Source organism: Phasianus colchicus, chromosome 5 (assembly GCF_987193195.1).
Source record: "Phasianus colchicus chromosome 5, bPhaCol1.hap1.1, whole genome shotgun sequence".
Lineage (NCBI taxonomy): Eukaryota > Metazoa > Chordata > Aves > Galliformes > Phasianidae > Phasianus > Phasianus colchicus.
Genome location: NC_143440.1, coordinates 31,508,420 through 31,527,291, shown reverse-complemented (window position 1 = coordinate 31,527,291; position 18,872 = coordinate 31,508,420). Strand labels below are relative to the sequence as shown.

The 18,872-nt window shown below is 34.8% G+C and overlaps 1 protein-coding gene across 2 annotated transcripts in view; it reads right to left on the bottom strand.

Moving 5' to 3' along the window:
* Positions 1 to 18,872, bottom strand: part of FMN1 (formin 1) — a 180,072-nt gene that overhangs the window by 91,100 nt on the left and 70,100 nt on the right. For both annotated transcript variants that reach the window (XM_090141247.1, XM_031593723.2), the window contains one exon: positions 6,391 to 6,452. In XM_090141247.1, coding sequence (XP_089997373.1) covers positions 6,391 to 6,452 — 62 coding nt within the window. The remainder of the gene's footprint in view (positions 1 to 6,390; positions 6,453 to 18,872) is intronic.

Below are 18,872 nucleotides of genomic sequence, written 5' to 3'. Positions count from 1 at the left end.
AAGCCTGAACAGCTCATTAGGAAAGACTGACTAATAAACCCTGGCTGACCTTGGCTGCTCTTTTAGGCTGCAACTCAGCATCACCAGACAGAAGCATGCACGATTTACAGATTTTCTTTTATTCGTACATATTGAGACATGAAAATCCAGTGAAGAACACGCAAAGTAACTAGCTACATTACATATGCATTTAATCTTGCAAAGGTTAAAAACATTAATCTTTGCATCTTGAAGCATTAACAAAAGTCGGCATATTGTCCAGTCCTTCAAGATTGTTTTCCTAAGTACTGCAGCATATCAGAGCTTTCAACACTATTCATCACTGACCCCAATAGTTTAATTGTAGATTTCAAAACATGGTGACTTCTGACAAATTGTGGAGTCCCTATCCCTAAGAAAGAATTCGTGTAGGCACACATAACAATTTGGGGGAGCATTTGTAAAAATTTACTAGAGATCCCTAGCATCAGAAGCTTTTCAACTTTGTTGGAATAAACTATTTTAAAAAAGAGTAGATCTAGGAAAAATATATCAAATATGTTAAAAAGTTTTGATCAGGTGTTAAAAAAAATCTAACTTCTGGCATTGCTTCTGAAGCTGAAATTCTACTTGTCTATGTAAATAAAAATCATTTTAAATGTCAAAAGTGAAATTACATACTTCCACAAGAGTTTTTGTTTGTTTGTTTGTTTGTTTTTTAATAAGCATTCTGTCACACAGCAACTTTCAACACTATTTATCACTGCATTCCAGAATTAAAGTACAAATTCCAAACTGTAGCAGGGACAAGGAACATCTTTTGTTACACTCACATTACAATTAAAGAGCAATGGAAGCACTCACAAAGGGATGCACACTGACCATGAGGGAAAACAAATCCGAAAGTGAAAAAACAAAGGGCCAGGAAAGGAACTGTGTAGCATAACAGATGTAGAAATAGATTTGTGAAAAGAATGAAGATGTCATCACATAGGCAAAGCTTTATTTCTTCATTCAGTAACTAAGGAAATGTTTCTATGTCTTTGTAATCTCAGAACAAAATAAAAATTAATCATTTTGAAATTATCAGACAATCTTGACTGGTGTTATGACTTTCCCTTCAGCATTCTGTTCTCTGTGAGACTTTGAGGCCCTGGTCTTTAACCTCATCTTATGATATGAAATTACTTTCAAAGTTAAGCAAGTTCTGTGAAAAGGAAACTTCCTACTCAATTCTACATTTTAGCTGTTGAATCCTTTGCAAAAATGCAAAAATTACAATGGAAAGTAAATTTACTATGAAAACCCCATGCTACATTCTACAAATGAAGCCAGCCCATTTTTTCATGATGTCATGGACACTTACCCACCACTGCTTTGCTACTAACTATGTTTTAGGTGTCAGTAATTTCATTCTGGCTGTCTTAGTTGCAACTGCAGGTATTTCTTTCTAAAAGGTGCATTTAGTTTATTTTTATATATCTATTACATATATTCCTGCATTATTATGTATTAAATGGTATATATATTATGTAATTTAAGCATTATCTATGGGTTTTCTTATTTATCAAACACAAATTATTATTTATGTGTATATATATAATTTTATATGTGGAATACAGTCATGCAATATGCATAATACTTATATTTTCTCATTTAACAATAATCATGCTGCTTATATAGTAATATTTTTACAAAAAGCTGTGACTTAAAACTAAAGACTCCGGTGTTCTGTCTATGGTAAGTCACAATATCTGTAGTGAGTTGGTGGAAATGTAATAAGCTGTATGGCAAAGAAGATTCATACCTATGTTATAGAAGAGCACAAACACTTTGATTCCATCATTCAAAAGTAACATTAAACTTGTGTGCAAGAGAATTTTTGGTACCTTTGAGCTAAGAGGAAAAAGGAGAAAAGAATTAACTGTTTTCCATACATTTTATAAATATTACACAATGTTCTTACTTTAGATTAATACAATCCACATATTTTTTCCTTCATTTTGGAATTTAGCAGTCCCTTTACACTATTTTGATTTAATATTCAGTCATTTTTATCTCCTTGGTTATTAGATACTGTGCACATGGTTCTACAGCGCAAAATACTGTGATGATGATGACTACTATCATGTACTGAGAAACTTGGATTTTGCTTCTGCAGGGCCTGCTGCGGAAAGGCTCCGCTGCCATCTAGTGGCAGCATCAGGAAATACACCTCAGCAGCACAGATGAAATGATTCAAAAGCCTTAAAAAATGCATCCTTTCGTTTTAATAAAGAATAGGTAAGAAAATTCCGAAATTCTCTGAGGACACAAACTAGTAAATGTAGTTAAAATTAAATGGGTAAAAACTAAGCATTTATCTCTGCTATATAAACGCTTACATGCATCACCTTTATGAGGATGTTACAATTGAATTGTGGACATCAATGAACTCATTAAGAAATATGAACTATTCTGATTGTTACTCATTGTATATGATAAAGATTCAATATTTTAATGTTAATTACTATGAACCTTATCTGACTAGAATTGATTTCAAGTGTCATTAAAAGCCTCTGGTTACTGTGATAACATAGAGATAGTGCTATAAAATATAAACTGTATGTCATTTAATTCCTTTCCTGTGAGTGTTTTACGTCCCTCAGGACTGCTACACTTCCTGCAAGTTTCAGCCACCTAAAAAAACAACCACCCTTTCACACTGGCTGTATGGACAAAGCTCTGAGTTGTTTTACAGAAAGTTTACAGAACAATTCTTATAGAATAAAAACCATTATGAATTTCCTTCACATAGCTAAGGAAAAAATATAACTTACAAAATAAAATGGAAAAATAAAAGATCACATTACATGCCCTTCAGGACAAAACTACAGGACTCTTCCTATTGATGACGAACAAACAAACCACTCACCTGCAAGCCCCTGCATGTAGATTTCTTGGGACAGATTATGTCTAACTTCCTTTTTTTCTGACATCGCTGAGGACTAACTATTCTAGACAACAAATATCTATGATAAGCTTAACTGCTCAAAATCCCACTCATCCCAAATAAACAATGCCCCCCCCCCCCCAGACTAAACAAATCACAGTGAAGATCCTCTTATGAAACACATGCCTATTTCAGCTTATCTACCATTGTAAATTTCTTTGCTACAGCCCTATCATGTTATTTTCTTTAACTTCCTCCATATAGCTAGGATTTTGACATTATTTGCTTTAACTTTTCAACAGCACTTTTTTTAAAGAATCTTCACCAACAGAGAAGTTTCTTTCAGAGCTCCTGAAGGGTTTTCTAGGCATACTGGGAATAAGAAAGAGTAAGTTTCTCGCTCCTTATCTTTTATAGAGGTGAGCAACTTTCTTCACAAATATGCAATATGGAATTTGGATCATTTTTGCAAAAGAACAGATTCAGAGAAATTTCTGTCTTAGGTTCCTTCAGTACATGGTACAAAATCACATTTAACTCAAGCATTTCCAACAGCTGGGATATCTATCACCATATTTTTCTGTTACATCTTTAACATATAAACTGTAACAATTTATTACATTAAATCATGATGCAATTCAATTTCTCTGTAAGGTCTCATATGAAGTTTCATAATGTAAAGTTTTACACATACAGCAATATGTGGTAATTCAAGCTTTTAATCTTAAAAAAAAAAAAAAAATCTGTCTTCCTCAAAATAATGAAAAACCACAAGAATGAGTATACAATGTGTGGCATTCTCATTCCATTTTTTACCAGTGCAAATGCTGCTAACATAAAGAATGAACAAAAATCATGACCTCTCACTGTTATATATAAGTACTACTACAGACTGAAGCAATTTCAAGGAAAGGCAAAAATCTTTAAATGAACTTCAAAACCTAGGAAAAAATCTTCTGAAATTAAATAGAAAATAATAAAGGCTAATAATGGAGGTGCAGAGGAAGGATTTTTTAGGATGTTTGAAAATCATACAGAAGAAAGAACCTCTCAAAGTGGGCAGATTATAATAAAAGGGAAAGGGGAAAGACTGTTAAGATTGCATCCATTTTGTCCACTTACAAAATGAAAATAGAAACTGAAGCTTAGAAACAGAACTAACAATTGATAATTTACCAAAGCAACGTGACCATGTAAGCAGTATTTGACTCTCAGATTTCATCCACTGTAAAAAATGACACGATGCACTAAGAGTTGACATTCTTTTCACGTAATGAGTAACACAGTGTTGACTTTTCTTGGACAAAAGAAATATTAAGAATATTGAAATTCAGCATTTCCATTCTAAGCATGTTTTTAGGTTATTATACCGGTACTACATAAAATTTTTCAGATAGTATCCTACATGTTCCTGGAAGTAAATAGTTGTAAACACTTGTACATACAAAAGGGAGGAATTCATTGCCATAGTCATATAGAGAAAGAACTGTTCAGATGGCATTGGACCCAGAAGTCCCAGAACCATGTAATGTTATCATTTATTCATCAGCACTATATGTCTTGAGTGCAGACTTTGTTTCAGGAAACTCTGAACTGCTGGAAATGGCATACTAAGGCATCATTTCTCAGCAGTTTAGTCACTATGCATCTTTTATGAACCTGATGCCTTACACCAGGCTGGGCTGAGGTCCAAAAATCAAAGCTGCACTCTGGTAAGTACAGAGGCATTGGTAGGAAAAGCAAAGAGGAGACAATGGAGACATTCAGGCTCACCAATAAAGAACAGGTCACAACCAAAAACACTGTACTGAAACATGGTACTCATAAAGTGTGTATTTCTTATTATAAAATGAAAAATCACCTTTTATGTTAGGAATCATTAGTCTAACAAACAGAACTTTGTGAAAGGTCTCTAATGACTTCTAATAAAAAAAATCCAAAGTGAGATTCTGAAAGCCTTGTTTTAATGACACCTTGCACGCCAGGAAAAAAAGTATTATTTTTCTGATCATAACAATACAAATTTTGTACAATACTGCCATTACCCAAAAGCTCTACAAAATGGTCCTATAGCCTTTTCTGTTGGAACTAACTAGTCTGAGATAAAACAGATATCAAAATAACAAATATCAAAATAACCACCAAACAAAACATACACAATATAAGTAAATAATTAACAGTGCCAGAAATTGACACTACCACTGTATTATCCTCCTACCTCATGAAGAGCAAATATTTCAATTTTAGCTCCTTTCAAATTATATTTATCTACATGTATAAAACAGTGAGATTTTATGGTGTACTCATTGCTGGAAGTTACTTCACAGTTCAATTTGTTGGAAAATGATCAATTCACAGCTTCCTTACTACTAAGCAAGATAACACAGAAACACAACTAAACATTAAAACATGATGAGAGTTACACTATTCTTTGTAAGAGTTATTCTGTCTATTGCAAGAGTTATTTTAAATGTCTATTGCATGGGTTATTATTTTAAATGTCTATTGCACATTATATCTTTACTTAGTTCCAGTGCAAGCTTGCACTTACCTGGTCTGAATTTTAACAGATGCTTATTAGGAAAGCATGTATTCCACTCTAGCAGAACAGAGAGCTTATTGCAGAGCAATCCTTTCTACAGCACCAGATGCTACCACCATTCCACCCCACCTACTCAAAGAACTCACACTTCTCCATTCCAAAGGTTTTATACTATTACACCCCAGCCTTTACACGGATGTAAATACTCTGCAATACAGAGCTCTATTAGAACTGACGCAATGATGCTTAAAAATATTTAACAAATGGTGAGAGAAGGAAAATGCCATTATTATTTCCTTAAAGTAGGCCTGCTCAACAAAGTCATTTTGTGTTACAGTGGCATTTAAGTTCCTACTTTTATGATAAGAACACCTTGTTTTTATCTTAACCTCGCTTAGCAGAGTTAATCATATCAAGAGAAAGTGGGTTCTAATATTAAGCATTCTAATATTAAATGTTGGCAATTAGATAGTTGGTAAAGTCTACATTCACAAAAACAGGCATTAATAAAGAGGGCAAAATACAAAATTCCACGCAGTTTCACAAATGCAGTTACTGTGCTAATTTTTCAGGCTAAAACTACTTTCAATTTTACGCTGTATAAAACTGTTTTTTATAGAAGTATGTTTTGCTGAGAAAGGCTGAGCAGGTAAATAACAGTGCTTTAAAATATCAAGCAAATGTAAAAGTACTTTTGAGACATAGGGAAGAATTTGTCCTCTGTGTCATGTGAGAACAAAAATAAGCAAAATTATGAAGATATAAATAAGAAAACTGTTAGTACTTGCATAGATTATAATTAATTCTGAGTTTACCAAACTCAGTCAACCAAAAACAACCTTTAGAAAAAAAGAATTTTTTAACGTTTGATGTAAAGTATATGTTGCACTATAGAATGCATGGACAGGGAAAGAGAAAAAATATTACAGAAGTATACCTTTAATGTTTCAATTTCTTCTTTGTGTTCCCTCTTTAAATGCAAAATGGCAGCTTGGTACTCTGTAAAAACAAGAAGTACATTCCATTAGAGTCAGAAACAAACACATCTTCAGCACAGCATATTTTGTATCACACCAGCAAATCCAGAATGCAGATGCAGGTTCTCAAATAAAAGATCTGCAAATGATGATGGAAAAGAAAACGTCAACATAGCAATTAACATTTTTCTTCTAGGACCACATGACCAGATTTTCAGTGGTTTTACTGAAAACAGAGGATAAAGAAAGTATTCCATGCTGAGAGGGAAAGATTGTGTAGAGGTATGCCAGACTGGAATAACAAGAGGAAACAAAAGATTTAGCTTTGCTAATAACAGCAGAGCTGGTAGGATATTGTGACATATGCATGCATACACTCACATGCTATAAAAGCATTTATTAAATACAATGTTTTAAGCAGAGCTGTAAATATACAGTCACCAAACATAAATTGGATACAGGACTAGTCACACATATGAATAGAGACCTGAAAATGCACCCAATCACATAAGATACAAAGAATTCTGCCAAATGAAGATTGATTACAGAGATAAGTACTTGCCAAAAAATTATACCATATAGTGAGCAACTCTGATATGGCGAAGAGGTAACACAATCCAAAGAATGGAATTTAGAGCAAGAGAAATTTAAGTCAGCAGTGAAAAACTGGACAATGCTGAACACTGATGATGAGCAAATTGGAGGATGTTGAGAATTGACTATACAGTTCTAGCAATGGCTGTAAAAGTGTAGAACTACCAAATAATCACTAGAACTCATATCTCATGCTGAAGTTTCCCTCAAACTATATTGTGACTGTATCTGACCAGAGGAAGAAGAGAGAATTTTCATTACAGTTGTATAATGATTCAAGAGAAGCCTGTCTTCTTTGAGACATTGGCCTAGATGCTATAGTCCTTCTTAACAAACAACTGGAGTTCATTCTTAGATCATTAAAGCTCCACTTCTATCAGCTTCCAGATCAAAATTCATCTGATGGTATATTTCCAGTTCGCTGGCTGGCTTCTGTATCCTGAACTAAAAAAGGAATCAAAACCTAAATTAAAGGACTGAAAATAGTCCAAGGAATTTAAAATTTACTGACAATGCTCTCAAACACTAAAGAGATTTGTATGGTGCCTGGAACAGAAAAATCATTAAAAAAGTATTATATCATCAAAGTATCAAGCAAAGATTAGTGATTTTCTCCTTTTTGCATTTTTCCTTTTCTCTTCAGAAGACATGGACATAAAAGAAAAGACAGATAACAGTTATCACCCCAAAGTCTGTATAATGAGCAATCTTTTAATGTAAAGCCTTTTTTTTTTTTTTTTTTTTTTAATATTTTGAGAGGCAGGTGAGGTTATATATGAGCAGCTGAATTTATAAACAAAATCAAAAGGAAAATTGATTGGTATTTTACAAGACACAAAATAAGAAACACAAGTGATTCTGACCAGTAGTACTATCCACCTAAACTTCCCCATCCTCTCTACGAAGATACTACTTTGTGCTTTCCAGCACAGGAAAACTGCCTGACTGCAGACTGAATCATAACCAGATAAATCTACAGGCTTGTGGGTTTTCCTCTATTAATTCTTCTGACTGGTTGTTGTGCTCCTCAGCCATTGGCTCCGCTTATCCATTCACCTAAACTGGATTTAAAAAAGCATCTGCCTCAGGTTCCTTGAGCAAGCTGTGATCCTGGTACCTCAGCTACCTAAGCACTCAGCTTGCAGGGCATGAACTTAAGGAACACTGTGACTTGAAGTTTAGCTCCTTAAGGCCACATGACAGCCAAAGCAAACAACAGACTTTGAAAATTCTTCTAACAATTGGCTCTTAGTTTAGCTAACAGAGCTATGCAGATCTACAGATTTATCTTAACAAAAGATCTACTTTCTCCCTTGGACTGCCCAATGCTCAACATTCTTTAGGATTTGGGTAGGAGCATGTGCTGGCATAGACCCATTCTGGCACCTAAAGCAGATTTTTCACCATGTTCACACATTCCCAGATCCTGATTACCTCTTAAGTTGACATAAATATTTGTGCAGCCACAAAATGATGGAAGAACCCCAGCAGATAAAACTTAACATGGTACAAGAACAGATGAAGAATGTTTAAAAAAAGGAGTTGTACATGATAGACATTTTGCAAGATATCGTTGTCTTAAGATATTTAAGTTCCAAAGTCCCAAAGGCATGTGTTTTTCATTACCTCTCCCAGATAAAATTTCCAAAACAAACTCTAGAGATTGCTTTGTTTAAATTTTTATAGAGTAAAATAGACAGTAGAGATTCTTTTATAGCTTACTTATTCCAAATAAAAGTATACTTAGCAATTAGTAGATAAAAAGCATTAATAAACCTAATTATTTACTGAAAATACTGCTACTACATAAAATCAAGTGTATCATGTATCGATACACTGTAACAAACTTAAAACATTGTCCAACCAGTACAACATTCCAACATTCTACAGTATAAGATTATTTTGTTTCTCCCTACCATTATAGTTTCTCCTAGTTAAAAAGAAGAAATATCTACTGAATAGAAGCCAGTGCCCAATGGCATAACATTTTCCTTCTTCTCAAGCAAACACTCATTTTTTTTTTCTGCCAGATATGAATAAGAAATCACAACAGAATGATAAAATTGTATAACATAGACTAAGTCATACCCATTCCTCTCATGTTTGTTTTCTTTGTGAAGTCACCAAAATTTGGTACAAACAAAAATATCTGACATGCAGGGATGGCAATCTGAAATAAGATACTGAAGTATTTACTAGAAAGAATGACTGCATCTATACAGTCCCCAAAATCAGTTTCTGAACATACTGGCAAGAGAATTTTATTCATTTAATGACATTGTGATGCTCCTTAGAATGGCAAAACCGCAACAGCAAAATAAATAATAAGATACTGATAGAGAGAATTGTATGATGAAAAAAATACAGGGTACACTCTTTTTAGTACTGTGTCCTTAACTTCCATTTAACTCACACATTAGATTAATCTAGACAACCCAGAAATGCCATAATCTTCACACAATCAATGAATGGTTTGTTCAGGTTATAGAGAAACTATGTCAGAGTTTCAGAAACCTGATCTGGCTCTAGGTGTAGCCAGGGTGATTCTAGCACAACTACTGTAACTTCATCCAGTCTTATTAGTTAACATTCACAAACATCTATGGATTGTTCTCAGAGCCAGCTGAGATACAATGCTGCAAATTGTAAGACCTCCCACTACATGGTGCTACAATACTGACTTGGAAATAAAGCTAATCATTACAGAAGCACATAACTGCAGAATGGTTAACGTTGAAGGGACCTCCAGAAGTCATTGGGTCTGATCCCAGCTCAAGCAAGATCACCCAGAGCCAGAACCATTTCCAGATGACTTTTGATGATCTCCAAGCATTAAGATTTCACATCCTCTCTGAGCATCTTGTGACAATGCTCTGCCAACCACACAACAACAAAAAAAATGTTCTTTCATGTTCAGACAGAACCTCCTGCCCTGTATTGGGCACCACTGAAAAAGAGCCCGACCCACTTCCAACTATAGATCTAAGCTCTTCTGGCATCATAAGGTGGCTCTTTAATGTATCCCATTTCAGCACACCCTCTGATTTATATAATGTCAGAATTTTTATGGTTTTTGAGTTTTTAAAGTCTTTCACTATACTGGATAACAGAAGACTGATGGTATAAACATCCTGTTGTACTTGCCTGGTCTCCAAACAGCCTGCCAGGAAGAAAGTGGCTGTAAAGCATAAATAAGTTAGCTATCCCCAATTCTGACAGTTCTCTGAAGGGCTTTTTAAACAAACAAATCAGATACAAATCAGATGGGAAGTGCTCTTCCCCTGAAAAATGACCACAAGCAATTAGGATTTAATTACTGAGGAAACAATGAAAAATGTTAGTCATTCACATAAGACAAACAAGCAGAGAAGTAAATAATCTCACTGCACAAATTCTGTTCCAACCAGCTCTAACTCTTTGCTTGCTACTTCTAGTACACTTTCCCTCTGTTTTGAGAAGACATCAACCCAGGAAAAATATAACAAATTTGGAATGGTTTTTTTTTTTTTCTCCTCCCAATTTGGCATACTCTTTAGTTATATAAGTTGGTGGTTCTCTCAGTAATTATAATCCACTGCAGCAAACCATCACAAAACTAGGTATTTTTTTTTTTTTTAATAAGATACTGAGATAAAATAGATGTACCCGTGACATATAAATACAGGTATTTACTACCTCTTCCAGTAGTTACCGAAGTATTTATAAATGCCATGATACTGAAAAAATGTTTCAATGAGTTACTTTTTTTTAAAGTAACATCAGTGTTGGCAAACTACACAGGAAGCTGGACAGGGGCTGCAATGAAAACTAAAGATTAAGTTAAAATCACTGTTAAATAGTTAATAAAGAAAACATAGCAGTGTGAAGCTTCCACTCTGTATGCACGTTACTGGAAAAATAAGCCAGTTATTAACTATAGAAAAATAGAAATCTCCTTACTGTCAAACTTAACTGTCCATTTTACTTCCATGTTCTGCCATGAGAATTATAATAATGATAAAATGCACCATCTCTCTCCAATCACTATTATTTTTCTATACTTTCATCCTTTACATCTATACATTTTGCATCTAGAATTCGTCATATATACATTTTTTGTATCCAATAGGCAACACCAATGTTAGATCTCGAAGGTACTCTCTGAACATAGAAGCAGGAAAGAAAGAGATGCCTCCAGCCTAGTCAAATCACTTCTCCAAGTTCTGAAAGCTATTCAGACCACTTTCAGAGGAATTATTATCTCAAAATAAAGGTACCCAAGATTTGTGCAATCAAGTACATTTTACAGAATAGCTTCACTAAGTCATAGTAGGAAAAAAATAGCTGCATTAGAAAAAGACAATGTCTAGTCTGGGGAGATAAGATTATTGTAGAAAATTAAAGCAGTAGAATGCTAGAAAAATGAGCTGGAGTTCTAATGAGAAATGGATTCAAGTGAGTTAAAGTAAAACCATCTTATTTTGTCTGAGATTACTCATATCACATATTTCTAATCTATGTAATCATAGAATGGCTTGAGTTGGAAGGGACCCCAGATTTTTTGCTCCTATGCAAGTCTCAGTGGAGGTAAGATGAGAAGTGCCAAGCACAGAGTGGCAGGACTTTGAAGAAGCCTGCATTAAGTGGAGGAGTGTTTCTGGGATGCTGTACACTAGTTGTACAGCAAATGACAATTAGATTGTGGAGTCAGCTCTCACATCCCTTGGAAATAATATGGTAACAAAACTCAAACCAGAAACAAGACAGTGAAAACATCTCAGGTCACAGAAGCTTTGAAGCACACAGGTCTAACTTTCTAAAGCCAAACAGAGAAGTTTAGCTGAGTCTTACTAAAAGTAAGACGTGAAAATGTAGAACATACTAAATATTTTAGCTCACATGAGGAAATTCTTCATTGAAGTAATAAGTAATAGTCATATGTAGATTCTATTTTGATTATAATCCTGAAATAAAAATCATTCACCCTCATGATGAACAAAATTGTATCTGCATTCAGCTGTATCAAAAGTCTATTTAGCTTCATCTCCTGCTTCTGATGGTAGTAAAAATGCAGGTGATGTGAAAAGCTAACTACAGGCAAAAATGTAGCTGTACTTTTCTCACAAACTCAAGTTCTTCCAGGAACTTGATTTGCAATTCAGAACTTCCTAAATCACAGATGTTGCAAGTGGATTTCTCTCATGAATGTACATTACCAATTTTAGAATTCAAGTAAGCAGAAAACATCCTACAGCAAAGAATTAATTACAAATTAGGTAAAGATCCTTTTGTTTACTTTGAATCTGCACCTGATGGTTTCATTTGAAGTCTCCAGTAGGTCCACTGGAAGAAAAATGCCAGAGTAATTTCCTACTTTTTATGATTTTAGAGATCTCCATCATATCAATCTTGATGGATCCTTTTCCAGTAAAAATTAGGACACTGTACAAATCTACATAATTTTTCTTCATAAAGAGCACATTCCATATTTTTTATCAAACTTACTGTCCTTCTCTGAATCTTTTACAGTTCTGAATCTAGCATTTATTAAATGCAAAATGTGGTCATTTATACAACAGCATTAGGATGATCTTCATTTTTGTCTTCTTTTCTTACAACTCCTACTATTATAATTTATAAGTTATTTTTTGATCACTAATCAGCACTAAAATTATTCCAACATCAAAGTCTTGTTTTTAAAGAATAATGATCAGATCAGAGTTTATTATAAGTGAATTTAACACTTTTTTTTTCTTAGAATTTCTTCCTCAGATGCACAATATGAAGTTCTTCATTTTTGATTTTTTTTTTTTTTTTTTTTGCTATAGTCTCTCAGCTTCAACATGTTGAGTTTCTTGCCTTTTGCATTCTCAGTTCTAACTTTTTTCTACTCTAACCAACTTCATATCAGCTGCAAGCTTTCCCATCTCACTGCTGGCTTTTCCAGTTCATTTATGAATAGATGCAGAGTGTAGAGCTGCAGAATTGCACCCTCAGCAAATCTGCATGGGGCACAAAATGGGAGAGGTAGTTGAGACATACTGAGGGGCCTGGACAGGCTGGAGAAATGCTCTGACAGGAATCTCACACAATTCAGCTAAGGGAGATGCAAAGCTCTGCATCCAGGGAGGAACAACCTCAGGTACCTCTGCATGCTACAGGCCACTTGTGCTCTAAAATACAGTAAGAACGCTATGTCCTGGAAAATAAATCAGAGTGATTTGGTTTATACATATTTGATGACCTTGAAGGTCTTTTTCAACCCAAACAGGCTAAATTTAATTTCTGTATGGAAAATTTAGCTCTCATTTCTATACACAGTATTTACTTAAATCAGTAAAAGAATGCTGCTACAGTTTATTAAATTGTCTCTCCTTTCCTTTTTGCTTAAGTTATATTATTACCTCATTTTTATATATTTCACAATGGAAGAGTAGAGCCCACAGCTTCAGAAAGAATTCTGCCAGCCCAATTGTCACCTGCAGTCTTTACTTCAAGGATAGTTAGAATGTGCACTGACAGATCATAAAAAGTCCAGGTATGGTAGATTCTCACTAAAATTGGTTATGTTTACCTGGAATTTGCTCACAGACAATTGAGATGGGGGGGGAGAGGGGGAGAGTGGGGATGAAGATAAAAAAAAAAAGTAATGTCCATTCTCTACTGTGGTATCCTCATCAGTCTTCAAATCTGAACTTTGTAAAATTTGACAGCATTGTGGGATAGATCTGAAAGTCAGAGAAGCCAACCTAAGTATCACTCATTGTAGCAGGACAGTTGTAACTGAAATCACAGTTCCTTAACCTAGTGTTCTGAAAATAGATCTTCATCTATACTACAGAACTATGTTGCCATTATTCAATTTTTAGTATTAAACACTGGTAGATACTGCAGACTCTGCCTGTATGATTCTTGTTGTATCAAGGAAAGAAACATATCACCTTTAAAATAACAAAAGAGACCAAAGACTAGACAGAGACAGATAACATTATGCTGTTCCACCCACCTGATGGTCCCTCCTTGTAAAGCTTTAGGTGAGCTAGAGACAAAAGCATAAGTAAGATTGTATTCAAGTTTCATGCAGGAAACTTATATTTTTACACTCATTAAATACGTATCCTAGCAGAAAGTCCAGCAATGTCCCTGCTTTTTATTCCTCGTCATAAGCATACTTGAGTCAGTAAAAACAAAAGCAATTTCCATAGCAAATGTATGACATACACCACTGCACTGTAGAAATAAAACACATATGATATCACTAAAAACAAGCCAAAACAATGCTTCCCTATTTTGCAAAGAAAATGCACACTGTAAGATGCATGTTTTTCCCCAGTGCACAGAAAATCAAACATGAAATAAATACTGTGTGTTTTGGACAATGTGCATAATTCAAGCAAATGCTTAAAGTATGTTCAGATGTGTAAACAAAGAAATTATTTGTATATGAAGCACCAATAACATTTACAAATACACGCAGTACATATTCATTTAAATCTCTGTCGTGACAGGGAGTAAACCATGCTGCGCATTAGCATTTCTAAAAGATAAGATTCACTGGTAAATATAGGGAAGCAAATCTATAACCTGCAATTTTAGAAATAATAGACACACTGCATCATGATGTTCTTGGCTAATTTGAATGGCAACTTTCCTTTCTCAAAGGAAAGTTTTTCTGTTGCATAAAGCAAGTACACATCTAGTTCAACTCCCCTGCAAGGAACAAGGACACCTACAGTTAGATTGGGTTGCTCAGAGCCCTGCCCCAGCCTGACCTTGAGTGTCTCCATGGACAAGGCATTCACCACCCCTCTGGGCAATCTGTTTGTTATTGTTGTGGTTGCTGTTTTTAGAAGACCCTTTATGCTGGGAGGAAGAGATCTTAGGAACCTGACTCAGGGAAACACACTAAGCTGCCTTCCTGAAAGAAAAAATATTCTCATGTTTTCCTTAGGATCCCTGAAAAGTTTTTAACAAACTTAGATAGGGAATATTCCAAAATTATATTTTCTTCTTTGCAACTTACCTACTTCCTCTTAGCTAAAGTAAAATCTTACTTGAAAACCTTTCACAGAAAATCCTCCATAACTGACCTTTTAAACTGCCGTGTTATTCCTCAGAATTTCAAGCAATTTAGGAACCTTCTCTCTCATGATCTCAAAACTTCAAGTAGAAAGTAGAAGATTTAAAAGTAAATGACTCATTTATTTTTGTAAATCATGTCCTTTATTAAACGCCATAAATATAAATATGCACAATAATGTTAACAAACAGTCCAGAAATAATTAGAGAACAAAAGCTGGAAAAATAAGTGCAATCTATCTGCCTTGAAGAGTTTATCATCTTTTATTTGAGCTGATTCTTTAGTTTTCACAATAGTGGGGGCTTCCTATTCTTTTTCTCCCTCTTTGGTAACCCTTGGTTCTATCACTTTCAAATTCTTATAATGACGTTCTCATTTCCTCCTCCATTACTTCCCATGCAGCTTTCTGCTCTAACCACCAGGTGCCAGACTGCATCTCCAGACTGCAGTTCTTGTTTATTTATTTATTTAAAATTTACTTTAAAAAAATGAGTTTCAGCACCCTAATGATTCTGATAGAATGTAAATATGGAAGACATGAAGAAGGGAGACAGAGAATCACAGAATCACAGAATAGCCAGGGTTGGAAGAGACCTCAAAGATCATGAATCTCCAACCCCCCTGCCATATGCAGGGCCACCAACTTCCACCTCTATAACACTTTCTCAATCACTATACACAATGTATAGTAAGCCTACATTGAGACTGCATGTATATTACATATGCAATAAATTTATTCAAACGTGGGGAGGTTGAGGCTGTAGGCACATATAACATCCATATACATAGCACACTGCTTTCCAGATGCACTTTCAGCAACCTATGAGTTTAGAGCAGTTGATAGACATTAAAATATGGATATGTATGAAATTATGAAATGTACATGAAAAGGGGTAGTGGTTTGTCTTGTTCTTTTACAGGTAAGAATATTTGTCTGTGAAGTAGTAGAGAAGGCAAACTGGGCAAGGATGATACCAGAGTAAAAAGAAAGCCCCAGAGCAATTCTAAATCCAGGTTTGTATATTCAGAAAGCTTCATGGTATTCAGAGTTTCATCTGGACTAGTATTTAAATTGCTGTTTATGCTGAGGCAAATGGAACTATAGATCATGTGAACAGTGAGAGGAGAATGAGATGTGACACACACAGTGAAGTGAATTCAATAAAACTTGGAGATATTTGTCATACACAAAAGGCCTGGTATATTTTGAAACAGGACCAAAGAAATAAAATATAAAGTAATTCTTATGCTGCACAGAACTACTCTTTCATTGTGTTTCGGGCAAGTAACACTAGCCATCTCCTAAAATCCTGTGATCAACTCAGAACATTTGCAATGTTACACTGGTAGGATGCACAGTGGTGTCTGCATTTCAAAATAAAAACTGTAGAAAAGGAAACAAAAGAATTCACAGAACTTGCCTTCATTATATTCAGGTAGTAAATTAATCTCTTCAATAGGAAAACGCAGTGGATCAGAGCTGCTCTGTATACAAATTCTTAAGCAAACTGGTATCTTCATGCATATTCAGGTATGGCTCTGTATATTGTAAAATAAGACCCTTCTAGGCATCTGATGCAACAGATGCATCACCACTCAAGAAAAAAAAAAAAGGTCTTCCAAAATCCTGTATTTTGACAAACATAGGTATAAAGCAAGGATTTTCATTAAAAAGTGAGGCACACCTCTTCTCCCTCTTCAAACTGCAATAATATGACCTGCATATAGAAAGGCATGACCATTTTATCAGACAGCCTGAAGCATAGTTTCTATATTGTGTTATTATTTGCAGATTTCAGAATAGGAAGTCAATATTCATTTACAATTTGTTCCTTTAACCTAGGAAAAAAGGAAGGAAAAAAATAGGAGCTGCCTTTGGCTTGAAAAGTAGGTAAGGATTCTTATGCCTGTTTCACAGAAGGGTAAACCAAAGCTTGGAAAGGCGCACACACATTTTTCCTTAAGTCAGTTCACAATCAAACCTTCCACATTATTAGATGCCTGCCCTTTTATTTCTATCTCAAAAGGCACAGAAGGAATGACAGTATCAGCTAAAGCAGGGAAACAAAATTCCTTTCTCATAAGACCTGCATGCCCTCCAGTAGGCAGGAAGAGGAGGTGAGTAGTGTTCCTCTTCACTGCCTGGAGGGCTACTGTACCACAGTTCTCGATAGGCCTTCAGTTTGATAAGCAAGTGCCTCACAGGTTGAGAAACATCTCTATATCATGAGACATGAGGTTTGTTTTTTTTAAATATATTTTCATAGTAAACCTCAACAGGCAGCTTAAAAAAAAAACAAACGTTGCTGAATTGATCGGCACATGCACAACTTATTGTCAGAGAATGTGTAGATTTCCAAGCAGATTTCCTGTACCTTCCAAATCCTTAAAATAACAGGTTTAGTTGGCATAAGTACGGGGAGAAGACATCGTTGTTGTAGTGGAATGCAATACAACTGCATCAATCTGGTTTGTAATAACCCTCAACTTCTCAATAACAAGTCAGTGTGTTTGTCAGCCATGAAACACTGACACAGCATGACTAAACCTGCCTGTCATACTACACAATAAATGCAGTAAAATGTAGTAAGGAAATCTGCAAAAGCTGTATGCAGTACACCTACAGTCTGAGGAAGCATCAAATTGATCAGTGACCATAAAATCATTAAAATGCCATCTCCAATTAACACACAATTCCTGGCATACTGTCATAGTCACAGGACTAAAAACTAAATAACAATACCGAAATCAAATAAATTGAATTTACCAAATAAACTTCTGTTTTGTTTTAAGATTAAACTAATGTTAGCAGCAACTGTTACACAGCTTCCTTCAGGATACTAACCATCAAGGATTATTTCTGCTGTTGAGACAAATGTAAGCCTATGTTAAATATGGATATGAAGTCACATTCTTATCTCTCATCTCTTTGTTCAGATTGTTATGCCTCTCCTTCTGACATATAAACAGCCCATAAAGTGAATTTTCTTGCTAGGAATCCAGAGATACAGAACCCAAGGTTTTGACGTATGTAAAACATGTTTAATTTGTTGCAAATTAAACAATTTGCATTTGTTTAATAAAGGCTTAGTCAGTCATCTCTTCTGATTCCCTTATTTACACTGAAATGAAAGTTGTGCTTATGTCATCATGGACCATTGTTATTTACACTGAAATGAAAGTTGTGCTTATGCCATCATGGACCATTGTTATAGAAATGGTGGCATCATAGAGATAGGAGGACATCAACACAGATTGAAGTATGATGAATAAGAAAGACTGTGAAAGAGCAATTTTTTTTTTTGTTTAATGTTAAATATGTTAAATGTTTAAATGTTAGAAATGTTAAATACAATAAATAATGTTAAATACAAAAATCTCAGTTGAAAAGAAAGCACGCCACATAGAAGAGCACTAAATGGATTAATTCTCTTTTAAAATCTTCTCTCACAAGAAAGACGTATTTCTCTCATCACTTCTTTCAGCTGTTTTGCTTAAGCAAACAGTGAAATTCTTTCAGTTTTGTAAAATTTGATCCTAACAGCTAAATACACATTTTAATAGATAACAGGATCTGAAGTTCTCCTGTATTACCCCAACATGGAGACTGTTCTTCAGACACAATTCATTTTAAAGGCAATAGCATTCATTTCTAAACTCCCCTTCTTAGATATGGTAGGCTACAAGCTCTGATCTAGCCTGAAGAGTAGATGAGATCCATTGTAGGTGGATTCTATGCAATCCAACATTGTCTATGACTCCACTCAGTATAGGCATGAGGGCATGAGT